We start from the raw sequence: 25,678 nt of genomic DNA, 5'->3' as shown, positions 1-25,678 counted from the left end.
GTTCAAGCCCAATGTCCCGGGTCGTTTCCAAGACTCTTGGCCCCCCATCGAAGCCTTGACGTCCCCGTTTTCTGTTTTTCTCGCTAGATCCAATCGCGTCGACATCAAAGCGCGAGCGGCATTTGCAACAAGGAAAGAAAGAAATTGCCTGCTCACCAACCTAAACCCACCATGCCATACCTACCATGGTGATGACTCCCCAACCACATCTGGATACTCCGACGTCGGCTCTGCCGGCATCTCGTTTCCCAGGCCCCCATTCACTCAAAGCGCGCAAGCAACATAGTGCGTCACGGTGTATCTCCAGTCCGCCAACGAGGCTGGACGACGATGGAGTTGTCGATGGTAATGAGAATTAGCCACAGCATCACCACACTATGCGACATTTATTTCAGCCTGGCCGCCTCAGCTCCTGAAATCGGTGCTGCTCGCCCCCCTTCTCCCTGCCACCTTGCGTGATCGCCTGCCGTGTGTGACTCTTTCGAGTCGGCGGATATCAAAGGTTATTTGAGGCATACGCAGCAGTCTTCGTACCCGCCCTGCACCCCACGATTAATAACGCCGGACTCCAGCGGTGCATGCGCGACGGTGCCAAGGATACCAGGGACGAGATGGATCTACACTCGGCCGGCCGTCCGGCGAGATCATGCCCAGGTGCCAACATCGACAGAGAGAGTGGGGGTCATGTCGGTGCTCTCGCAGTTTCGGAGAGACATCCACTATTCAGTCTGTCCACGTTCGAGCAACCTGTGGACGAGATGAGACGACACCTATTTTTGACTCATCGAATCTCTCTCGTTGTTTGTCCAGAGTCCTGGTCAACCCCTCCTCGACCTCCTGTCTCTGGCCCCGGCCCTTGAAACAAAGCGCGAATCGCCCGAAATAGGAGGGCTCCGCTCCGCTCCGTCCAGCTGTCACTGCACCACCGACAATGGATGCGCGCAAAAAAAAACTACGAAGAAACTCACGGGGAAACCTTTCCAGACTTCCCATAGTTCGGATCAAGGCCCCGAGTGCGGCGGTCCACCATCAAAGCACCGCCGCTTGGCCATGATTGCAACCGCCGTTGTCACTGCTACCCTCCACGTCCAAGTTCCAGACCTCTTGGCTATCGCGGCCAAGAGAAACTCTCTCACACACACTTTGTCGCTCAACCTTTTTGACCATGTTTGTCTCTTGCTCTCACAGTTCGAAGCTGGCACACGTGCCAGAGATCCCAGAAACAGTTTCGCTTTTTCTATCATACGAAATAGCGGGCCGGAGACTGAACGACAAAAAAGGCCCGCGTCCTTGGATGTTTGCCCCGGGGAATCAGGGGTCCCGTTCCCGGGAGGAAAAAAAAAAACGAAAAGAGGCATGTCCACAATGCATAGGTGATGATGGTACAGGAAACCGCCAGCTAACACCCACGTTTCTCGCCCCAGCTGGTGATGTGGGGGCCAGCCATGACCTCTCAGACGGGGATTTCTCCTATCACGTCTTCATTCACAGCACTCGTGGTCAACGAGACTCGTGACATCCCTCCCGGGCGTTGCGAGAGCCGCCCCCACCCCTCAGCTGGTAACCACCTCGACGGCGAGGAAGCGTCAATCCTACGCCCCCGAACGACCCCCACTCTATCATAAAGAAAGCTCCCTTCCCCCTTCTCAAGGTATGTCGAGGGCTTATTTGCCAATGGCCTTCTCGACCTTGGCCTCGACGGCGGCAGCCTTGTCCTTGACGCCCTCGACGGCGTTCTTGGCGTTCAGAGCCTCCTTTCCGCCCCAGTGGTTGTACTGCAGCCAGCGGTAGCCCTGGGTGAGCTGGGCGCCCTCGTTGACGAAGTGGCAGAGGAAGAGGAGGTAGTTCTTGGGCTGGACGGCGAGAGAGTAGCGCATGAAGGTGGCGGAGTATATGCAAAGGGCACCGGTCATGGAGCCGGAGATGCTGTTGTGTGGTGTGCGTATCAGTACATCAAAGTTCCTTATCAGGGTGCGGATTCGCGGATGCATATATCGCGATTGCGATTGCGGGCGGCGGCGGGGAAACGTACAGGTCGGGAGACTTTTGGGTGTCCATGACGGCGGCCAGAGGGATACCAAAGTTGGAGACGGGTCCCCAGAAGTCTGTTGATCAAGTATTGTTAGCTATATCATTCTCGGCTTGACTCATCCGCGAAGCTATCGCGACAGGCTTCAGCCTTCCCGGGCCTCCGGCGCCGGAGCTCCAGGCCGGTGACGGCACACCTTCCTCTCAGCCGCAAGCCCCGGAAACGATGCAATTCGCTTTATTCGGGCTTCCCAGAGCTTCCCATCACATCGCGACAGCAATCTAAAGCTTCCAGAGCTTGCGATGCTCTCCCTTTGGGGAGCTTGAGTGCGGATAATCCCCGCTAACTCCGGCCGCGGACCCTCCACCTTGAAAAAAATTCGAGAGGGGAAAAGGCACGTACGAGTAGAGCAGACATAGTCCGTCACAGGGTTAGACCTGATCTTTGCGTTGATCGCCTTGACGATAGCGGCCATTTTGTCGTCGTCGGATTAGGATTGGGAGAGGAGGGGGAGCGTGGTCGTGGTGGTGATTTGGCGGGATGAAGAGGTGGTGGTGGTTTTGTTGAGCTTTTTGCGCTGCGGCTCCCGAAATTTCGCGCGACACAGCAGTTGGAGCAGCAGCAGCACACACAGACACTGTCATTGCGAGGGAGGGAGCCTTGGCCGTCCGTCCCCCGGCGGGAATAAAAAAGTGGGTGGTGTTCGGGAATTAGAGGAAGAGAGCAGAGTAAAAGGGTGGGATTTGATTGGTTGAATGGAAGCAGGTAGGTCACGTGGCTCGGGTTGTGCCTGTGTTTGACAGGTTTGGGATGAACATTGGACCTGACACGAAAGCTTGGCCTTGAATTACTGGAAAAGAAGGTTGACGGATTGGGAAGTTGTCCACGGGGGGCATTGATTGAATTGTTTCGGGGTGAGGTTGAAGTTCAGGAACAGAAGTTTTGCCCTGGGCTGAAGATCTAAGTGGACTGGAGCCTTAGCTGACCTTCCCGCGTGGAGGCCACGCCATGCACCCCGTCCCATCTCCCCCCCGTTCCCGTCCGCCGCATCTTGCATCTCGCAAGTCTCTTTTCGTCGATGAGCTTGACATGTAGTCAAAGTAATCTTTGTGGGGACCGTGTGACTTTTTCCCGGGGTGTAGTAGTGTACTTGATGTCGTGTGGATGTAGGGGGCCCTCTTCGGGAAGATGCGGGATCGCAGGACCCGAGGGCGCGGGATCTTCCCTCCCTTCCCCCCTCGTCCGGTAAAGCACTTACGCACCCCGCCTCGCTTTTCCGGGTCTCTGCCTCTGCTTTGTTTCTGGGGGAGGGAGGATAGAGACACGCCTCTGGATTTAGGGCTGGGGTCGGGTGGTTTTGGACGTGTTCTTGTTTAGGGCGGGTATGTGCTAGGGGCGTGGTTGTTGCAATTCCTCTTATGGGTCTGTAAGGGTTGTGTAGGTCGGGAATTGGAGGGTTGGACTCGGCGGCTTGGGGTGTACGCCACCGGGTTCGGATCCGGAGGGGAGGAGGTGGTGCGGGAGCAGCTCCGGTTGATGCTGCTGGTTGGTAGTTTAGATTTGGCTGGGCTTTTATTGGTAGATTGAAAGATGGGTTGAAGGTGTAAGAGGTGTACTTAGGATTGCCGAAGGGGACCGGACCTGTTGTATTGTTGAGCCTTTGTGTTCAAGGGTCCGTGATGATGTCTTCCAGTATGCTGGCCTTGACAGGAAAAGCAGGGTTCGGCTGGTCTACTGAACATCGTGATGTCGTGAAAAGCTCGCCATCGCAGCTATATAAGAAGCCGTGCCTAGCCCTGTGAGTATGGTTATTCTTCAATCGAAATCTTTGTCATCATTGGTGCGTTATGTTCATGACATCCATTGAATAAAACTGATGGACTCGCATACTTCCGGCCCACGTACAGAGCCAAGGGGTAGGTTCATGGGCTGTATTATCTCTGGGCTCTATCTTTGTTCAACTCCCGCTGACTATTCGGGATACATGATGCCGGTAGTACGACGACGGGTAGGAATCTGCCACCAGTAGTAAGAACGGCGGTAATCACTGGCTGGAGTTGTCAGACTCTTTCCTACACACGAGTTCACCCAGTACGCCTGTAAAAGAACTGACATTCTCCTCGCGTCTGAGAGTCACATCTAAGCACCTTCGACTTTAAATAGCTCGGAAGGGTTCCTGGTTGTCGGAATTACGGTCCGAGCAATCACCACCGCCGTTCACAGCACTTCGGCCCTATGACGCTTTTGGGGAAACATCGTTCATATATAACTACGAGTTTAGCTATGAGTTATGTGAGTTTCAGGAGAGACAATCTGCCTGCGTTGTAATTGCTTGTGCTATTAAGCAGCAAGTTGTATATAACGCAGAACACAGCGTCAACCCAAATCGTGGCACAAGTTATTAGCGATACACCGTCTGTTACTTATTCGCAGTTGTAAGGAATAGAGAAGACACCGGTGATTCGAAGCAAGGATAAGGGTCAGGTAAGCCACCTCGGTTGCTTGCTATAAAACATTCCCAGTATGCTTTAATAAATTCCTGAAGCATTTCGATTTATTCAATCTCGTTAGCGAAGGAGAAGCGCAGAATTACTTGCCTGTGCGATTTAGTCTTTGTGCTACAAGCATACTTTTATATACTATAAAGCGCTACTGTGATAGCAGTCCTAGGACTTGTTTACTCAACGCTTGCTTCTGTGCTCGCTCTTGCTGAGCTTTTGTTGGTACGAGAAGGGCATGTTGGAGGGCTAAACTTGAAACATCACGCGAAATTGATCCCATCTCACAGCATGAATGCTGATATAAAACAGCCTTCTCGATCTCAAAAATCAGGTCTCCAACGACAATGAAAACGGGGTTCATATACCTAACACTGACAATTCCCCAGAGCTGTATAGCACAATTGCAATGTTAGGCAACGGCAAAAATGTCATTGTAAGCTCATATCGGTCTTATGTCGTCATCTCCGGCATCCGTTGAGTATGCTGGGAGAATCATGGATTGGGGGTAGCACATCTTTCATTACCACTTGTCTAGGTCCTCTTGTAGCATCAGAACATGTCAGCCCGGTACTCAGCGAGCGAAGTCAGTTGTCAAAGCTGAGGTAAAACGCAAAACGCCGCCAATATTGTGTCCGGGACCGAATTGCCTGATGAAGTCAGTCCATCTTTAGATGTAATTCCATAACAGTCTTTGCCTGGTGACATTCGTCTGCAAGAATGGTCTCCGGGTGGTCGCCGTATACATGCATGCCTTATGAGTACTCAACGAACCGGTGGTTCCAGTGACTACGAGACAAGGAACAGAGTCGGGCTTGTGTGACTTCATCATGGTCATCCATCATCTTGTGGCTATTCTCCAAGGTATAGCCAGGGCTCCGTGAGGCAAAGAGACGTACTGCGAGTTGCCCGTACGGTTAGTTTTATTCCGAGCGAGTCTTCGACAGATGTTACGGGTTTTTTTTTTTTTTTTTCAACGTTCTATTTTCTGAGTGAGACAACCGGAGAATGCGAAAGAAGAAGTCATTGGGCTGAACTCACAATCTTAAGCCAGTGAGTCTTAAAGTAGCAAGATCACCAAGATGTCCCTAAGGCTGTCTTGCCATCCGGGCAATGCGCTCTTTAAGGTGTCCATGTAAACTAGCCGTCGTGAGTGTGAGTGCTTCCGTCAAATGGAGATTTGGTTCTGCAGAGTCTTCGTCTTGAGTTCATAGGAATACTTCCTCAGAAATAACCAGAAAATCATTACAAAAGCGGAAGACGAGTTTCTATGAAGCACGACAGCCTATGCTGCGGACAACGCTGAGATGATGCAACATCAGTGCGATAGAAGCGTAGACACACTAAAGCTTCGTCGATCACTTTTGCTATCTACTTTACAGGAAGTGCAGATCGTTCTTTTATCACAATATCGGCCGATCATGATTCGACACAGACAAGCTGAGCACGATAACCCGAAACTTTGCGCTCCCGGGCGATGTCGCCATCAACGTTCTCTATCAGTGTTTCTGTGATCATGAACATGCTGAAGCCTATAAATTGTCGCTAATCCAGCATTTCAGGTATCAACTCCGTAGAGACAATGAGAGTCGATCTCGTGAATTATGAAATACAGGGATATTAGAGCCTGCCCGACTATCTTATGTCTCGTAGGCGGCCAGAGCTGTGGTCAAGCGACGTGAGGAATCCAGTCGAGCTATCATCATTAGATAGAATACGTGGACAGAAGCAGGGATAATGAAGGGCGACGAGTGCACGATGCGTGGCTTAGACTGATTCACTTAAGGGGATTTCTGACATCCAGGCCCGAGAAATCCTTCGAACTTTGATGCGTGGATCCACGAGTACGATTGTCATGCAAAGAAGGTATGGCAACCACTTTTATATACATAGAAACCAAGGAAAACAACAAGAAGGATGTCCGTCAATGCAATGATGAAAACCTAATGAAATTCAATACTGGATGCTGTTCCTCCACCTAAATGCTGAGAAATAAGTCTTAAGTATCGCATAAATGATACAAGGCAGAAATTATTCTCGGAGAATTTGGTGACATGCGGTAGTGGTATTGGTTGATTGAGATACCTGAATGGTTAGAGGCCGCCGAATAGTGATAGATGGAGCCAGGGGTGGATAGGACAAGGCGCCAGTAAGGAGAAACTCTCGCCCGCTGTCACGCCAATGGTGCTTTTGACCTTTTTGTCATTTGGAATCTTAGAAGCATTGAAAGAACCTTTGTTTTCTCTCGGGATGCAGTGCTACTGAGATATTTCTTAAAAAGACTGCATTGAGAGACACTCAAGCTTAGGTAGATCTATATTGTCAGACTCTGGAGATCTTGGGGCGATGGTAATACTCTAGTGATATCACCTGCATCCGCCCAAGATTCGCGATCGGGGTGGTATTCACACTGAATGGCGTGACGGTTCAAAGAGAAGAAACGAGCCTATCGTCGTGTGAGGTTTAAGTGACTTGAAGATTGCGCAGCAGAGGATAATGGGGAATACTTTGTAGATGACGAGAGTGATCAGGGACGATTTGCCGCTCGCGAGGTCAACTCCAGCAACATGGACAAGAATGACAGGGCAAACCTTGACGCCAATGAACATAACGTCACGCACGTCTTTCACACCAACATTGTGCGGACCTCACAGGAGAATAGAGGCAACTCTGAGGCAACTCATCTTGACTAAGATTCCGATGCCGGAGGATCTTGGAGCGCTTCCTCATATGTTTTTCCTTTTCATTATCGTCTTGATAGTGATGATATTAGAACACATCAGCCGGCAAAAGTGTGCGTCAACTTAGTAAGCGATATGCATATTGAGGGAACGTTTTATTCAAAATGAGACTACGAGGCACGATTTCATTCATCTTACGGTATAAAAGCATGGACGCGGGTGATAAAGATCCGCATGGGGCCAATCCATGTTGCAGCCCTTTCTCTGGACAAAATGTCATCATCGCAAACGCAGTCCTCGGTGTAGGAATCCGAGGGATTGTTTCTTCTTCTGTTATCAAGTATCTAAAACAAAGTATCAGTTAACGTTCAAGAGTGTCAACAATCAACGAATGACAATGGGCAGGGGCGGACGACAACAACCACTACGCGGAAATGGGCGACACTGTCCAAGATATCTTTAGGTCAAGACATAGCTTCTTTTGACTTGAGATAAAGTCTTGGTACCCTACGGCACTAGGAGGCACAAGCATCAACGAGACATTCTGTGTTCTGGCGTTTCTTCGTCATCCCAAGGTATTTCCTTTTATGACATGAGTTTTGGGACATCGACAGGCCCAGCAAACACTGCGCACATCACAGAGATTTGGCCTTGTGAATCCAGCTGGTCGAGGCCATAAAACTTAGGGGAACACTTCCAAGCAAATGGCACTCGTGTGGGGTTCTTCATAACCGGATCAAAGCCATGTAGACTTGGCATAGTGGTAGATATTTAGCACATGAAGGAAGCGAAGACCTACATGTATGACTCCGGAAAACCTATCCAACGTGAGTCTGAACTTCAATCAGTTACTACTTTATGTTGTTGCCTGCCGGCTGTTGCGATGAATACGTCGTCAACGACAGAAACATTGACATGAGGCCTGGGAACCCAAGGCGGTCTTGACAGAGACACCGACTTAAACTGTCCTCTGGGAACCACATGAGCCTTTTTTTAGAGACATGTTGAACGATGCGTTTGAAAACCACCCAGCTATATGCAAAGATATTTCTCATGAAGTATTGAGTCTGCTGAAGTGCTCCTCGGATGCCTATTAGTATTCAGTCGCGCGAGTACATGTGTCAACCCGGTTTGTCTAAGAGGCCAAAACGGCTCTTCCTCGCATCATGCATAAAAGGGAGACATTCTGCATCTGGATTTTGAGACAAGGCACAACAGAATACTTTCGATCGAGTGCTCACTGTTTCGTCGAGGGGAGTTGTCCAAAACAGACCCTCTAGGCTTGGTCTGCCAACCTTCTGTTGAACCTCCATGCATCGCATGCTATGCCAAAGCACCACACAGGGTAATACTTGGATGTATGTTTCGAAAACAACAGAAATTATGATCTTTAGCGGAATCGTTGCCCGAGAGATGGTATGGACCGGGTGTATATGCCCGGCACGTTTCCTACCGTTAAGGACCATAGTTCAAGGCCCAGCGCTGGCTGAAGGCGTTGATCGACAACCTGCCAAAGGAAATGGTCAATCATTCGTCCTGGGTCTGTTATTGAGGGCATTTGAAGGCTATATTCGCCACTCCCATGCTTATGCTTGAAGGGTTGGGAAGACTGCGCATGCGGATTCTGTTGCCTGCGTAGTCTTGACGGCCCCCATCTTCAACCTGCGGAGTGTTGACCGTCCCACCCACAGTTCAGAAGACTTACCCAGCCGTGCTCACCATAAAAGTTCATCCCAGCTCTGCCATCATCAATATCGAAAAGCCGTCCGTCCCTCTGGAGTTGAAGTCCAATTCCAAAATCAAATCGCTAAACAGCCAAGCCTTTGAAACGGCCCCCTCCACCCACCCAAAAAAGCCCCTCCCAACCAACACGAAAAAGCGAACAAACCTCTCATGATCCCAGCCCTCCCTCTTCTCCACAGACCGCAACTGATCAACCACCGCCCTAACCCAGAACCCGCCTAGCGCCACCCTCCATCACGTTTTTTTTCATCTGCTAGCGCAGGCCAGTTCGTGCACGGAGCACGCAGCTTTCGAAAGAGAGCTCCCGTCAGAGCTCTGCGGAGGAGTCCAGTTTGGAGGAGCTTTCGCAAATCGCACGCAGCTGGGGGACCCTGTGCCTGTGCCTGCGCTTTGCCCAGAGGTTCATGTCAGTCATCAGAGACAAGGCCCCGAAAATCCCCAGCCATCTTCTTTTTTGTCCCATCTGCGATTCTCAGTCGCAAACTCCGCGAAATGTCTCAGAAGGCAGACTTTCCATAGCCCATAATCCGTAGTCCTCGCACAAATCTGCAAAAAACAATCAGTCAGATTTCCAGTTCCCTCTCACCGCCGGTTTCTATCAGAAAAGGCAAACAAGAGAAAATACCACATCTCACAACGTCGTATATGCCCCAAAACTCTCGACTGCAGCGAAACCTAATTACCCAAAGCGCAATTCGCACATTCAATTGGCCCTACCACGTTCTGGACTCTTCAACAACGGACCAGGCCTACATCGAAGAAACCCTCGCTACCAGAAAGCGACACCCCGGCCATATCTTGGTTTCCCCCCTCCGGTTCACCTCTCACACCCGCAGAAAAAGAGGGCATCCCGTCCACATTCTCCCATATTCCACATTCCATACGGGTACAGACCACATCATCGCTCCCGGCACTTCTCCCCGTCCACTCATCGACAATCGCCAGAGTAAAATCCCCGGCACTAGCGAAAAAAGACGAGACGAAAACGCAGGAGAGAGGAAACGACGGAGGCTGCAAACGCACACTCGCATCGCGAAGAAAAGGGTCCACATTGCCCGCTGCGCGTCCTGGCCTCTAACCTTGCGTCGTCCACTTCTTCAAGCAAACCAGAGAGCTCCACGATCAAGCGGCCCCCCTAGCTTGAACGGAATCCAGAACGTCTGATCTTCGAACCTAAGCTTTTTCACCTTGAAGCCCAAGGTGACCAGTTTTCGTATCATCGAATTTGGCCCAATTCATCCTCCTTGAAAAAAAGCTTTGAAAAGGCAGATACCCCCATGACTAGCCATTCATAGCTTTTCATCATCATCAAACAGCTTCAAATCCAAGAATAACCAAACCCCACGTGCGCAAGAGCAAGAAAAAGCCCCAACGTCGCATTCTCCATTTCTCCAGCCTCACACACACAAGAGGGGCGGGGGATACAAAGACAAGCGCACGAAAGAAACGGGCGTGTGTTCCAGGTTACACCGAATCCATATCTTGTCACTCACTCTCTCACTCTCTTTCCGCGCTCCGTGGTGGATTCCTCTTCTCCCCCCAGTCTCTCTCACACACACAAACCCACACTCTCTTCCTCCACGTCCACTTCTTTCCCTCCTCCACTGCTCTCGCTTCCCTCCCATCCCTCACCTTCCTCACCCCTCTCACAAGGAAAGCCATTCCAGCACAGATCCCAAGCTGGTCCTTCTTCAACCTTGCTCTGCTCCATCCTCTCCCCCAGCTCACACAACCGAACCACGCCGACAAACCCGCCACCAGCCCTACGCACCCGTCCCGCGAACTACTCCCAGCAGCGAGCATCCATCTTCCCTGCTCCGAGAACCAGAACCCCCCTCCCGCCTTCAATTCCCCTCCTCTAGACAGGTTAGACAACACCCTCCAGATAGAGAAACCACAAGGAAAAAACCGCAACAATGGGCTTCTTCGACTTCGACAACGGGTCCGTCCTCTCCCACAAGTCATCCCACTCGCGCCGGCACTCCTCGCACCACAAATCCTCCAAATCCAAGCACCGCTCGCGCTCCAACTCGTCCTCCCGCTCAAAGAGCAACAAGCGGCACAGCGCCCCGAGCATCGTCGGCTCCATCTTCGGCGGCGGCGACGACCACTACAGGAAGCACAACTCGTCCCGCTCCAGCTTCTTCGGCATCCCGAACGCCTCCCGCTCCTCGTCGGGCTTCTTCGGCTTCGGAGGTACGTCGTGTCTCTGTACTCTGTGCCCTACGTCTCTGTGCTATCCTCCCCCGTGTGCCCCGCGACATCCAAGACATCCCACCCACTAACCCGCAAAACCCAGGCCGCTCCCCGTCCTACTACAAGCGCTCCCCGCGCTCCGGCTTCCTCCACAAGACAATGAAGCAAGTCAAGCGCCTCTGGCGCGACCTCGTCTACTACGCCAAGAAGCACCCCTACAAGGTCCTCGCCCTCGTCATCATGCCCCTCATCACCGGCGGCTTCCTGACCGCCCTCCTCGCGCGCTTCGGCCTGCGCCTGCCGCCCGGCATCGAGCGCATGATCGGCATCGGCGCGAAAGCCGCCCAGGGCGACTCCGTCGGCCTCGTCGGCGAGGCCATGCGCATGGCCACCACCGGCCTCGGCGCCGGCGCGCGCGGCGGCAGCGTGCACGTCGAGCGCGGCTACGACGGCGGCATGTCGTGGGAGCGCAGGAGCGTCGAGAGGGAGGGTGGGTGGGGAGACGGGATTGTGAACGGCATTGCCAAGATGTTTGTGTAGATTGACACCTCCGAAAAAGAGGGGTCTGGTGATGATGGGTTTATGAAAGGTTTCGTCTGGGACGAAGGGCAGATTGCGTTTTTTTTTTTTTTTTGGGAAGGTTATATCCATATATCGATTTTGGGCGTTTGGGGCAAGGTTAACATTCTGGTTCGTCCCATGCTTCTGGGGTCGACCTGGCGGGCGCATTTACATATAGATGCATGATGCATACGTTCTTAGTATAGATCAAGAGACGAATTACGACCTTAGACATCAATTGACTTGGAAGAACACAACTGTTTAAGTGGTTGAGACGGATTCATTAGGAAATAAGGCTCTATTATGCATACAAGACAACGCCAGACGACACTCATTTCTTCTTTTTCCTGCTCGCGACGGGCTTCCTCTTGGATGGCGACGGATTGGACGACTTCTTGCCCCGCGACGATTCACGCGCTGGCTCGCGGGACGCAGCCTCTTCAACAACGATGGCCTCCCTCCGGCCGCGCCTTGTCTGCGGCGGAGGCTCGACGATCTGCGCGCCATTCCCGGTACCATCGCTGGTGCTCTCCTCCGTGCTTTCCTCGCTGCTACTGTCGCTGGATGATGCCGACTCCGGAGGTGGAGCCCGCGACCTGGTCACGCGCGAGGTAGCTGGAACCGTAGGAGTCCGTCTGCCATCTGTTGAGCCCGACACGTTACGCCGAGCTACAATGCCTTGGGCGCTGGAACCCTCCGTCTGAAACTGGAAAGGATCGACCGCAGCCTTCGACTTTGACTTTGATGATGTAGACGACGCCGGCGACATGTTGTCCGAGGCCTGGCGCGAACCCACGTACGCGTACTGGAATGGCGACGAACCCCTAGGTTCGCCGCCCGACGGAGGACGCTGGGAGGAAGAAGTTGATGAACGGTGGCGTGTGCGAGAAGCGTTCGGGGGAGGAAAGTAGCCCACGGGAGGCATTGCGCCTCGGTTTTGAACCGCGTCGAAGGTGCCAGGAGACGGGTGGAGCGGCAAGTCATCGTCCGCAGTCGGAGACCGTCTTCTAATCGGTGCCTGCAATTGTGACAGCGGGATGGAGTAGCGTTGCTCCTTCTCCTTGCGCCGTTTGCGCTCTTGCTTGCGCGCTTCCTTTGCCATGCGTTTCTTGTGTCGCTCCAGCGCAGCCATCTCGTCCTTGTTGAGCTTGACATCTGCTCTGCCCTTTTCCTGGGCACGGCGGATGCGAGCCAGTGCTGTTTGTACCAACGCCTCCTCCCGCTCCATCGGCGAAAACTGATCCCAATCGATCTCGAACTCGTCTTCAGAAGAGTCGTCGTCCTCGCTGCTGTCGTCTTCGTCCTCTGACTGATATTCGTAGCCCCTCCGCGATGTGCCCGTCCTGTCACCCAAGTCTGTACCCGTAAACCGAAGCGAGTCGCTGGCGATCCGCTTGCCCCTCGAAACCAAACCAACGCCTTGTATATCCGAATCGTTCTCGTCCGTGTCTAGCTCCTCGACTCTCTCTCCACTATCCCAATGCCCCCGTTGCGCTGCTCCCTGATTCCTCCGCCCGCGCCTCGATGGTCTTCCCCGTTGGGGCGCAAATTTGGGAGCTCGCGGCCGACCGTCTAGACCGCCTCCCCGGAAAAAGCCTCATCGATGGGCTTGTCCATAAAAGCAGCGTGGCCGAGAATGACCACGCCAGAAGCACCGATGAGCCAGAGCAGCGTCGAGAAGGGCGACGCGAACAGGCCCACGGGAATGGCGATGACGAGGAGACCGGTCCACAGCTGGGAGGTGGAGGCGCGGAAGGTACCGATCTCGAGATCACGGCCGTCAAGCTTGCCGATGAGAAACATGCCTGCAACGACGAAGATGATGTCGAACAGCAACAGCCAGTTGGTGAGCAGCGCGTAGATGCTGAGCATGAGGAAGACGACGCTGTAGTTGCTGGAGAAGTAGGAGAGGTTGTAGTTCCATCGCGACTGGACCTCGCCAAAGTTGCCAGGCTTGGAGAGGCGCTTCATGTCGAAGAACTCGCCGACGGGACGCAGGTTGGCGAACCTGGCGGTCAAGCCGCCGGAGCGCATGCTGTTGAAGCGGTCCTGGATGTTCAGGCGGGACGTCAGGGCGTCGATGGGAATCTGGATGCGAGCCATTGTGTCGGTGGTGGCCGGTTAGGGGTACGCGTGGAGATGGATAGGAAGTCGAAAGAGAAGTGTCGAAGTGACGGTCGCAAAGGAGTTCGCAAGAAAAGACAGTGGTCTATTTGAAAGGGTGCAGGTTAGCGGGTTGTGCAGGGTCGGTCAAAGTGGAAGAAATGGAGGCTTTGAAACAATTGGATGGGTTTAGGCCATGTGTCTTTTCAGCTCCATTCCGCCAGGGAATTAGCTTTTTTTTTTTTTGTTGGACGCGGACGACAGAGCAGTACGTGACCCAGGGCTTGGGCCGCAGACTGGAGATGCACCTTGTGCAGGCAGCGACAATACGGGACGGGATAGCTTACCTTGTGGAGGCGGTGACTGGTTAGGTCGATGAAGCCGATGACAGTGTCGTCGTGATGTTGGTCGTGTGCGTTGCGTTGGATGCTCCGGAAAGCAGTGACCGAACTTTTTTCCGCGTTTTCTTTTTTTAATTCCCGGATGCTTTGCTGGATCCGTAATCTCGTCAACACCTCAGGGGTGCTGATTGATTCGCGCTAAAACGGCGCGGCGTTGGAGAAAGGGGCCCCCTGTCGCTCCAGTAAGGCAAGGTATCGTCCGGTATGCGGCGACGGGAGGGCAAGATTCGCCGGGCTGAACGGTCGACAGGCCGAGACCGAGAGAAAGACAAAAGTCGGAATGGTTGGTGGAATGGGGGTGGAGAGTGCGCCTGTTCGGACGGTGGGAGCAGGATGAGCCGAGAATGAAAGGGAGCTTTCGTGAAGGTGCGGGCAGCGATAAAGGCACCGCAGATTGGTATCTTGTAAAAAGGCACTTCTCCTTCTCTCACCTCCCTCGGGGTGCTGGTGAGAGCAAGGTGTCGGGTCGCCTATTCGTTGCCCGTGTCGTGACGGTCCGTGTTCCTCCTGCAGTCACCGCGTCAAAAGAGGCATCTCGACATCCCCGTCCAACTCGCAGCAAACGAAGAAGGAGGAAAGATGAGGTACAGACGACGAGGACACGAGCTAAGGGAGGGGATATGTGGTAGGTTAATAACGAAGGAAGCGGAGGGGAGAGGACGAGCTCTGACCGCCCCTCCTCGCTCTTGCACGAATGCAGACTTTTCTGTACGTCAGGCACCTTCGGAATAGGTGTGGTGACTGGTGGTGAGTGACGGTACTGAGCGTGTGGTAGGTTGTCGCAGGTAGCAGCTATCTATCTGACTTTCTGGCTGTCTACGACCTTGGCCGGCGCAGCCACCACCACCACCTTACATCACCATCACTGCCCAACGTCTCACTGCCCACGCAGCACAATTCCTGTTTCTCTCCCATCGGTGGTGTCCCTGCCGTCGCCGTTGCCGTTGAGAGTGCCGCACTTTCAGGATAAGCATGAGTCGGAACGGCAATGGAATGGACCGGACAAGACAAGGACGTCAGCCTAGCTGGGTCGCTCATGCAGGTGCTGGCAAGTGAGAGGCGGCCAAGTCAACGAGAGGCTGCCGAACGTTTCTACACCGCATATGCGATGCGACTTATGGATCTCTAGAAGAAGCCGGATGGGTCCCCCGAAGCACCGAAGCTTCGTGGTGATGGCGCCGGGGATCTGGGGTCTGGAGGCGGTGGGCGGTGGGCGGTCGGAGAGGTCGGACGGCAGCAGCTGTGGTCTGTGATGGAGGGCGGGAGGCGAATTGGAAGCAAACGGAGCGGGCCAATGACGGCTCAGCTGTACCTAATGGGAGAAGCCCAAGCGACACCACGCACGACGCTTGTGAAGCTCAAGTGAGGTGTTGCAGTTGTCCCCAGGGACAGCGCCCGAGTGACGCTACTGGCATACCAAAAGCAAAGCCTTGCCTATTACTACATAGCATCCGGATCGTGACATGACGCCAATGGGAGCGGTGGAATCTGTACTGGGAATGGGGAGGAAAAGAAGGGATGACGGGTGCGATAGCGCGAGTGCTTTTTCAGCCCAATGCTGTTGGTATTGGATGTCAATGCGTACTTATCTGCAGCGCAATTAAGTATTCCTTCCTGTCAGAACCTACCTCAGTAGGAGACATCTCACATGCGGTTCGCTTATCAATTTGTGCGGGTGCCTTCTTGTTCTGGAATCGCGAGTCGTGTTGAACCAACAGACGGCGGGCGCAAGTCGCATGTCGCATGTCGCCTGTTCCAACCAACAAGATGCGACTCTGAGTTGGAATGGTATCCGCGATGGAAATTGATATTGATAGATAGATATTGGTATCCGTACGAGTTGGGGGGCAGGGGACGGAATGGTACACGGCTTGTATGGGCAGTTCCGTGCCAAGACGTACCTTCTCTACGAATCTACAGAACGAGAGACCTTGATATGCGCACGAGTTGGGCAGGTACGATCCAGCTCGCGTGCCTTCCTCCTGCCCTTCGTCGCTTCCCGTTGCATGTCTGGCAGGCACAACCAGCCAGCAAAACCAAGCAGGAACTACCTTACATACCTTACCTGAGAAACTTGGAAGGCGTTGCGTTGCACATGGACAACACCTTCTTCGGTCTCCTTCCCGTCGGACATTTTTGGGCGGGAACGTAGCACTGCACCGCACTGCACCGCACCTCACCTCACCTGGGCCAGACACAACGACGGGCAGGAGAAGAAATAAAGTCGCGATGCAATGCTCCCCCAGAATGCAAGTCTTGCCCGGTTTGCCTCGCCAATCACAGCACATTGCTCGGCGCCTCCTTCCTGCTTGCTTCTTCCCCTACCTAGGCACCTTACCACGCTTGCCTGACCTTACCTGCCGTGCGTGCGTGCCTCCTACCTTACCGCACCTAAGCTTCTTGCATCTGCTGTCTTGTGTCTCTCTTGCCTCCGTCAGATGCTGTTTCGTCCTGCCGCGTCTTTGGCTTTTTCGAATCTGCCAGGGCCTGAGTCTGAGTCTGAGTCTGGCCATCCCATCACCACATACCCGTACAACATGAATATGTATCCACGGATGGACATTGCATCTCATCCCATGTCCAACCGAACGAACACACACACCAACGGCGTCCACACCACACACCAACACCACAAAAGTTCGGAACGAAAGTGAACCAACGACCAACGATATCCACGACCCCACCCACTCCACAAAGCTGTTGGGGCCCTGATCAATGATCATCTCGCGGCTGCGATGACGGCCCACTTGGTCAGGGCGCCCGTGGGTGAGCTTCCTTGACTCAGGATCTCAGGATTCGGACGACCCACGCACATGACCGCGACCGACCACCAGTTCGCAGCTCTTTCTCCCTCGACCCTTCTTCCCTTCTTCGATCACGCATATGAGCTGGCTGATTAGCGGTTCAATGGTTCGGTGCCCGCTGATACTGCACCTGCACAGAGAGATGCAATGCCGCTGCTTTACGATTTACCTCTTCTTGGGCCCCAAGCTTACTTTGCCTTGCCTTACTTTGCTTCCGCACCGGTCCCTGCCATCTTCCAGACACTTGCATGGTTTCTTCCTCTCAATGGAAGGCTGACATTGCATCTCGTACGAATTCCCTGCCTTTGGCCTTCCCTGCCCTTGCTCTCGCGCCAACCGAACAATCCATCCATGAAACTTCCCTCCCGTATCCGTGCAAAATTGCAACCAACGTCATCTCCCGCACCTGTCCATCACCATCTGCTCCTCCTCATCCCCCCGACGCTGCTCAACAATCAACCCAGAAGCCGAAGCCGTTCGCCTCGTCTCAGGTCCTTCAAACAGACCCAGTGGTCGTCTATTCTGCTCTGCACACTTGCACAGTATTCCTCACAATCCGTCCGCCGCGCCGCACACACACTCTCTCTTCGGGATGGACACGCCGTTCCCCAAAATCCTTGCCGTCTCCCCCCTCCCTCCATCAACCTCCCCTCCGGTCCAAAATTCGGATAGTCAGCAACGGGGCAACTTTTCTATTCTCATCTCAGCACGTACAGCACATCATACAGCCGAGACATGGTTTATGGTCTATCGTCTCCCCATGCCCAGACATGCCGACCAAACAACGGCGTGGCGTACGGGACAGTGACTTAGTACGGATACCTATGTACGGACAGCAGTGTATCCGTTGGTGCCGCACGCATATTGGTCAACCCTCGCTCGCATAACAACTACCTTACCTGGCAAACACAGCTTCTCCGGTTTGCTTGCTGATTCTGCTACAGCCTACTGCTGCTACTGCTGCTGCTACCACTTTTTGCTTCCTACCTACTGCATAGTAAATACTCTCAATCACATCTCATCCCTCACTCTTGCCAAGCCACTTGGGGGGCCACACCCAGACATCCTGACACCCCTCCCCTGACCACCTACCCCCCCGGGTCGAGCAGGACGCCGCACGCCGCACTCCCCTCCTGCTCAACGCCGAACTGGGCCTGCCGTCCTTCCCCGGGATTGGACAAACACCATGGAACCCCACGCTCACCAGATGTGTTGCTACGAACGGGCGTGTACGTACCATGCCCTATTGTGATGGTGGTGGTTGAATACTCTGTACTTTCACCTTCCAGGTTCCTTACCAACGCCTGCAAAGCGACCGCATAGCTTCGTACATAGTAGCTTCTGCTGTTGCTGATGGTGTTGCTACATCTTGCAGATACCCTTACCCTTACTTCCGCGAGGTCCCTGCCATGTCAAGTAAGCTAAGGTAAGGTCGGTTACTTTAAGGGACTGAGATACCTCGCCTTCCCTCTCTTCCATGCAAAAGGTACCCTTTTCACTGCATGCCTCACTCCATCGTCCCAAGCACCAAGCCCAGCATCAAGCACCAGCAGGCATTGAATCGGTCGCAAGTCACCAACAAGCGAGAGTACAGCACTGCATGTGTCGTTCGTACGGGCGCCGCCGCACCTGAGCCTGAACTGAACGGTGAACCTGGCTGGGTCTGACCCGATTGCTCTGCTCTGCTCTGCTCTGCCCTGTCCGTTGGTGTTGCTCCCGCTGCCGCTGCCGCCGTTGCGGTTGCTACATACTACTTTTCCCGTCAAGCTTGTTGGTACGGACACACTCACGCTGACTGGTCGGTCGGCTCAGTTGGTTTGCTGCTGCCCTGGGTGGCAGAAAAGCAATAATTATCTCTCCTGGTTCCAGAGAAACGACAAACAACCGAGAGCCAAAAGGGCCTTCCGTTTTTCTCTCGCAAACTTACCTTTTTGTCCTATCCCATTCCTTTCCTTTGCTTTCCGTCGGCGGCTGCTGTGAAATGAACCTTTCTCCCACTTCTTTCCTCCTTCCTGCACATCGCAAACGTTCATCTGCGCCCTTGATTTCGACGCCGTTCTCATGACCTGCAGGTAGTCGACCCTGGTCTGGCTTGACAGGAGAGAATCGATATCATCCAGCTCAATTCGACTTCGGTGTTCATACTCGCCCGTCTGTCATTGCGCCCGCATCGCCATGCCAGCAAACAAGGCTCAAGGTTGGTACACGTCTTCCTCGTTCTGGCCGAAGATGCGATTGATACTTTGGATTCCCCATTCTTTGCAATTTTCTTTCTCCCAAAATGCCAGGCGGATATGCCCTTGGGGGATATTTGCGATACGGAGATGGGCGATACGGGACGGATGGGAAAGGACAGATTCGCGCTCTGGGGAAGAGAGACAAACCGCTGATTAAAACACCAAAGAAGCAAGTACACCGATCATGGCCCCTCCAACCGCCGCGAAACGAACGCACGCTGCCATCAGCAAAAGCAACCCGCCCACCATCGACCCGCCGCAACAATGGTGAGTTTATCGAGCCAGCTCATCATCTACCTGTTTGAACAAATGAAGACAAGTTTTTGTCGAAACGCCACCATTTGCGACCCCGATTGCGCCAATCTCTACTGACACACGTACCCTTAGGGCCGAAGCTTCTCAACCATCCATCGAGAATTTTGACTGCTCCAAATATGATTATATGCCCGACGAAAATGGCGGCTTTTGGAAGCTGCAGCCAGACTACGTTGCGGAAGGCCTCGTCCAAGTAATACCTCGAGTGCACACGGGAATGTCGCCCATTCAGAAACCGCAGGATTTCGCCTTCACCTGCCTATACGAAAAATGTACCGCAAAGCCTTTCAAGCGGAATCTCGATCTCGACAAGCACTACAAACAGGCCCACGCCGACAGCCAAACTCAGCCTTCACCCGCCTTGTCCGTTAAGGAAATCACGCCTGCTCTGAGCACGCCCAAACCGAGCCCCAAGGTTATCACCAAGGCCACAGCCGGCGGAAAGGGCGGAGGGAACCGCAATAACAGCGTCGCCGGCGCATCAGGAAAGAAGTCAGACGAGGCCTACTACTGCGACTACAATGCGTGCAACCGCAAAGACGAACCATTCAGTCGCAAGGACCGATTACGAATTCATCTCACGGATGTTCACAAGGAGGACGTGAACAAGAAGAATGGCGAGATCACGGACGACTGGCTGCAAGTGCGCAAGGTGAATGCGGCCTGGTGGCGGTGCACGAAATGCCTTGCCAGGATAAAGGTCGACCCCAACGGATGGGAGTGCCCCCAGGACGGCTTCAAGCTGGAAGACAAGCGTCGCGAGCTGCGGGAGAAGATGATGGCATCGGGCACGTGAAGGGCGTCGACAACGAAGAACGCGGGTATGCGACCTAACGCGTGCCGAGGTCGCATCGGTCGGTCGGGGTGGGGAGCGTGGGATATCAAAAATGGAGTTTTATCGCATAAAAGTTATCTCCTGCGGGAATGACGGAGAGGGCGTCGTGGAATTCTTTTGTTTTCGCCCCCCCCCCCCCCCCCCCCATTATTAGGTCAACGGTCTGCTTTTGTTCCTTAACCCTTTCGCGATGGGCAGGCCGGGAATTTTATATGCAACGGGAATCATGGGAAATGGTATTTTGGCGGGACGAGTTCAACGAGAGGGTGGAGGAAACGTTCTGTCTCTTCTTCTTCTTCATCATCACACATGGACGCTCGTTGTTTGACGAATTGGCATCGTGATACCGTAGCGTCTGCGTCCTCTTGTTCTTATTATGGTATTTATTATCTGTCTCCCCCTCTGTCGGGAGCTGTTCTTCTTTCTTCTTCCGCGACGGCCTAGGTCCCAAACTTACACTAGGAATGATGACACGATTCGCTTTTTTCTTGTTGTGATGGTTTTGCTTCTTTTGTGTAGGTTTTGATTTTTATGGCTGCGAACTCGAGGGGTTCTTGCGTGCGATACTTCTGCCACCTGATGAACCTGAGAAGGGGGAGGGGGGGCGACGTGGTAGACTTTGGAGGGGGGCCTTCACCGGGGCTCCACCGAGCCCGACCGAGGACTCCGCGAACACCCCTATCGAACTTCACCACTATTAGACTTTTTTTTTGTGTCTTACCCATTTGGCCATTGCCGGCCTTTTTTTTCCTGTCATTCCTCGCATTCGGCCCGAGGGTCGAAGGGGCCGAGAGAAACCGCGAGTTCATCCCTGCGAAGCCCAAAAAAGGCCAATCCCAATAACAATTTCCATCGTTTGTCGGCGGTGGTAATGTAAGGTAAGGTATCTATCCATCCATCTAAATCGATTCCTTCCACTCGCGATTAATTCCCTCGATTTCGTCTATGGTGGTCGGAAGGATTGGTTAGAGTTCGTCATTTTGAGGAAGAGAACAGGGTGGTCTGATCTTTCTCTCGGGCGACGCGGGCGTGAGTGTGAGAGTGTGGTGGTGGCCTTTTTTCAGCTCAGCCTCCTAAAATCTGCGCGTGGGCTCCATCTTCGTGCAGGTCTTGGGAGCGGGTTCCATGTAGGTTCGTGATTGGGCGCGCAGGGATGGTGGGGGAGGGGGCCACACCTCCCTCTCGCGGTGCGATGTGCCTCATCGGTGCCCCCCGCTTGCGTGGAGGGACTGGGGATGGGGATGGGGATGGTTTGTGTTGCGGGCTATTGATGATGATGATGGGGATGTGTTTTGTTGATTGATGGGGGTTGATGGATGAGGTTGGTGCGGATGGACCAGGTGGTAAGGGATGGGGGTTTTCTTTGATGGGATGAGTTTAGGGGTTGGTGTTTGGTTTCATGATGCTTGGTTTTCAATGAGCTTTGCTGACGAGTTGTAGTCTTTGAAGTAACATTGAGCAATAATGACTTAAGACGAGAGCTATATTGAGATACTCAAGGGATATAACGCTTTTTGTCGCGGTGTCGCTTGCGTATTCGATTCTTTAGGCTCGAGGCCGTCTTTTGCTCCAGCCCTTGTAGGAGCTGAGAGGGAACCTGGCGGACTCATCCACTCTTTCAAAGAAACTTTGGACACGATATGAGCCCGGGGGACGAGGTTCTGTTGCGAATTTCTCAAGGGATGAATGTGTCGGTTGGCCCGCTGGGTGAGGAACGTCTTTGGACAATGGCGTCGGGCGATTGATTGATCGAGTTGGCAATTCATTGAGCCGCGGACCTCACCGTCGTTCCCATCTGCCTCTTCCGACGAACCGACTTTGCTCATTCAACCGCTCAAGGCCACGGAGGGATCCGAGAACAGCGTGACGGGAGAGAGTCCTGCTAGGGGTCAACTCAAGATTCCAGACGGCCGATCATTTCGGTGGTTCGCAGGCGAAGCGTTCCTTCTGGGCGCTGTCTTCATGAATAGTTATCAGTGGTTGATGGAATTCTTCCGATTCACTGGGTCTTGGAGCTTGAGATCACGTTCTATCGAAGGAGGATCTTTTCGATGTGGGCCAATGTTGCAAAGAGGCAGTCGTGATATCTTCCGACCTCGTTCAAAGTTCCTTGGATCTCACTTCTTGGGTCGTGATTTGGCTTAGAAGTGAGGAGTTGGGTCTCGACAGTCGATGTCGTAGTTACTCTTTCTCTCTCACTCCCTCAATGGAAGCGCGTGTCTAGTCGTGAGAGGTTGGGTCTTGACGGCCAATGTCGCGGTTGTCGCCTGCCCAGAGCAGAGTTGTACCCCTTCGATGAATGCGTTTGTCGTTTTCGGGACATCTTTGTCAACCATCGGGCACTTCTTTCATCTCTCATCGCATTTCCCGGCGGCGGACTTGGAATGGTTGGCTGCTCTTTGACGCAACGAATCTCAGTATTCTCCTATTGTTCCCTCCCTGAGCTTCGACAATAGCATCATTGCCGACGAGGTCAAGCATTGTCTTCTTTTACCATAGATCAAGTTCATCATGATGTGAGTTTCCAGCGGTTCAAAATCATTCCTACATCACTCTCCTTTTACGAAGGAATCTTCCATCCCGAACACTTGACGCCGTCTTTCCAATCTCTTCACCCTTCTCTTCTCTATAGTATCATCGAATTAGGTACGTATACTGCGAAGCTACTAGACTGGGCACTGACCGAGGTGCTTTTACTGCCTTTTCCCCTATTGTGAAAACCCCTACTAGGTGGGCTCGAAACTTCCTCAACATAGTCTCATCGAATACTTGTTCCCTCGACCCGTTTATCACCACTCTGAGGCTTGCCCCTCGACGGTTACCGCAAGCATGTGTATCCTGAAACACATCTTCTACCAATGCCCCGAGACTGAAGAATCAAGAGAGGCCAAACAAGAGCACCCGGATAACAACATTCTCGATCTCCCCAACAAGAAGGTGAAGCTATACCGCAGAATTGGCGATCTTGACGCATGTGTTAGGTTGAGGGCTGGAGAGGAACACCATATGCAGCAGGTTCGGGTCTACTGTGCCCACCCGTTCATCGGCAACTGCAGACAACCCACGGGCAAGGTCGTCGAAATTGTACAGGGCATGTGTGCGGACTGTCTGTCCGTTTCCAGTGCTCTGCCTCGAAAGGCCTGGCTTCGCCAGGAGCAGCAGCTCAGCAGAGATGTGACCGAGAGAAACCCTGAGCAGGAGACAAAAATGATGGAAAACAAGGCCTCCGCCTTTGGTTTAAAGACAGCCAACAAGAAGGACAAACAGAATGACGGAGAGGAGGACGGATCCGGCGGACCCGTGCTCAGAGGAGCCCCCTACACCGACGTACACCCAGACCTATTTCAGTACTTTCAGCAAGTCGTTATCCTGCTCAAACACTCCGTCGCGCGCAAGATCCCAGAAGCGAACATGCGCGAGGATGATCTAAAGCAGGTCAGGATGGAGATCCGTGCCGAGAGGTTCTGCCGTCGCGACGATAAGCACTGGATGGACGACCCTAATGGTGGCGCGGCGGCTCGCATGGCTATATGCAAGTGTACCAACGAAAGGATTCCCATGTGCGCCAACGTCGGCCGCGCGCTGCGGATGTCCGAGGCTCAGCGCATCCTGGAACACCATTCCCGCATGGTTAACCTCCTGGAGGCTAACTACAAGAGCACGGACAGCCGGCATCTCCAGGAAGAGAGAACCGCCGCCCGGAGGTTCTTCCTCGACCGCCGAGGCGCCCGTGCCGACGTCGAGGAGATGGCCGTCTACGACATGTACCCGTCAGAGAAGCCGCGTTACCTCAACGCTATAATGGCGCTCAATAACGAGGTGAAGGACAAGATCAAACAGGTGCGCCAGGAGCAGTTGTGGATCGAGACGGACGCGGAATGGAGCGAGTTCGAGCGCCAGCTGCGCATGCGCGTGCTCGTAGCCGCGCCGGCGATCTTGTGGATCGCGCTCGACAACGGGCTGAAGGACGAGGTCGCTGAGGAGTTAATCGGCATTGCGGTGACGTGGTTCCTGTACGTCGGGTCGATCTTCGACCCCATCCACTCGTATGTCCATGGCATGCGCCCCGACAAGACAGACCAGCAGAAGGCCGCCGAGGTTGCGGTGTACAACGACATTAAGAGGATGTTCAGCGTGGTGACGCAGATGTTTCCGGCAAGCGATCTGGATAGATGGCAGGTGTTCCACAGCAAATTCCCGGATGGGGAAATTGCTGTCGAGGGTCGCAGGTTTAGCCTCGAGGTTCGGAGGGCGTTCCATGACAGGGATACGTACTACGCGAACGCGATACGCAAGGTGCCGGATGCTCTGGCCGCGACTCGGAAGAGGGTTATTTCAGTGGCCACGGCTACGGCCCGGCTGACGGGGAACCACCACCCCGCGCCTCAACAGCCGCAGGCGGACCAGTCCACAAGCGATGAATCTACGAACTTGATAGAGTTTGAGGACGCGGCGGCCAAGGAGAAGGAGGACCCGCCCATCTGCGGGATTTGCAAAGACCCGTACGATGACACTAACGAGCTGCTACGGGCAGTCGCGATCTGTCCCCAGTCGAATCTGCATCTGTTGTGCTTCAGATGCACCATGGCACACGTGCTATGGATACGCGAGGTCAATACAACGGAAAAGGGTAAGGAAGACAAGATGCCCGAGTGTCCGGCGTGCAGAGAGGACTTCCACGGCGAGTTCTTTAGGATCAGATATAAGGATCTCGGTACGCTGGGTCAGCCTAGTGTGCAGGACGGGAAGGATGCTGTGAGAGGTGCGCTCATTTACCCTCCGAGTGATGCCGTGCGACCTGGGCAGCCTTTTCTGTGGTGACGTTGCTGGCTTTATAATTGATGGCGAATGGAGTGACAATTGGTTCGGGAGAGGAGTTATGTGTTTCTAGATGTAAATGGTAGAGATATGCTGAGGCGGGTGAAGTATAGATATGCTTGGATCTTATGCCTACTTGAGTGTCCCTTCAACATTTACCACGTTCCCTTGAGATTTTCATTTGCGTCGAGACTTTCCACGCGCAGTCTATTCAAATCCATCAAATATGGGGCGTATTCAAACAGCTGTCAGCGATCATCAAGAGCCGGGACGAAGGATTTAAGTACATCAATGTTACTTCTTCTCTAGAACACCCTCCAAGCCAATGTAATCTCTGGCTTTTTGAGTCGATCGATAGCGTCTTTCTCAGTGGTTCTCTGGACTCCTCGTCGCACAAGACGCCCTTGGCGAGCATACTCGGCTCAATCCATCTTTCGAATAACGTTCTTGCTATGGA

The 25,678-nt window shown here is 53.5% G+C and overlaps 5 protein-coding genes across 5 annotated transcripts; 3 read left to right on the top strand and 2 right to left on the bottom strand.

Annotated features, from left to right (window-relative positions):
* Positions 1 to 1,664: 1,664 nt before the first annotated feature.
* On the bottom strand, positions 1,665 to 2,504 carry COL26b_009112 (uncharacterized protein; the record flags this gene model as incomplete). The annotated part of the gene is made up of 3 exons (XM_053181853.1): positions 1,665 to 1,926; positions 2,033 to 2,105; positions 2,432 to 2,504. 3 exons carry the CDS (start codon positions 2,502 to 2,504, stop codon positions 1,665 to 1,667), a joined length of 408 nt encoding a protein of 135 aa, XP_053034187.1.
* An 8,363-nt stretch (positions 2,505 to 10,867) lies between these two features.
* Positions 10,868 to 11,687, top strand: COL26b_009111 (uncharacterized protein; the record flags this gene model as incomplete). The annotated part of the gene is made up of 2 exons (XM_053181852.1): positions 10,868 to 11,147; positions 11,251 to 11,687. 2 exons carry the CDS (start codon positions 10,868 to 10,870, stop codon positions 11,685 to 11,687), a joined length of 717 nt encoding a protein of 238 aa, XP_053034186.1.
* Positions 11,688 to 12,039: 352 nt separating this feature from the next.
* COL26b_009110 (uncharacterized protein) lies at positions 12,040 to 13,811 on the bottom strand (the record flags this gene model as incomplete). The annotated part of the gene is made up of 2 exons (XM_053181851.1): positions 12,040 to 13,209; positions 13,287 to 13,811. The coding sequence occupies 2 exons, from the start codon at positions 13,809 to 13,811 to the stop codon at positions 12,040 to 12,042; spliced, it is 1,695 nt and encodes a 564-aa protein (XP_053034185.1).
* Positions 13,812 to 19,437: 5,626 nt separating this feature from the next.
* Positions 19,438 to 20,364, top strand: COL26b_009109 (uncharacterized protein; the record flags this gene model as incomplete). Its single annotated transcript, XM_053181850.1, has 2 exons — positions 19,438 to 19,520; positions 19,641 to 20,364. 2 exons carry the CDS (start codon positions 19,438 to 19,440, stop codon positions 20,362 to 20,364), a joined length of 807 nt encoding a protein of 268 aa, XP_053034184.1.
* Positions 20,365 to 23,232: 2,868 nt separating this feature from the next.
* Positions 23,233 to 25,224, top strand: COL26b_009108 (uncharacterized protein; the record flags this gene model as incomplete). Its single annotated transcript, XM_053181849.1, has 1 exon — positions 23,233 to 25,224. One exon carries the CDS (start codon positions 23,233 to 23,235, stop codon positions 25,222 to 25,224), a length of 1,992 nt encoding a protein of 663 aa, XP_053034183.1.
* Positions 25,225 to 25,678: the final 454 nt, after the last annotated feature.

Source organism: Colletotrichum chrysophilum (assembly GCF_026319265.1).
Source record: "Colletotrichum chrysophilum strain AFK26 chromosome Unknown scaffold_85, whole genome shotgun sequence".
Classification (NCBI taxonomy): Eukaryota; Fungi; Ascomycota; class Sordariomycetes; order Glomerellales; family Glomerellaceae; genus Colletotrichum; species Colletotrichum chrysophilum.
The sequence above is the reverse complement of the archived record's forward strand: the minus strand, read 5'-3'. Positions and strand labels throughout refer to the sequence as shown.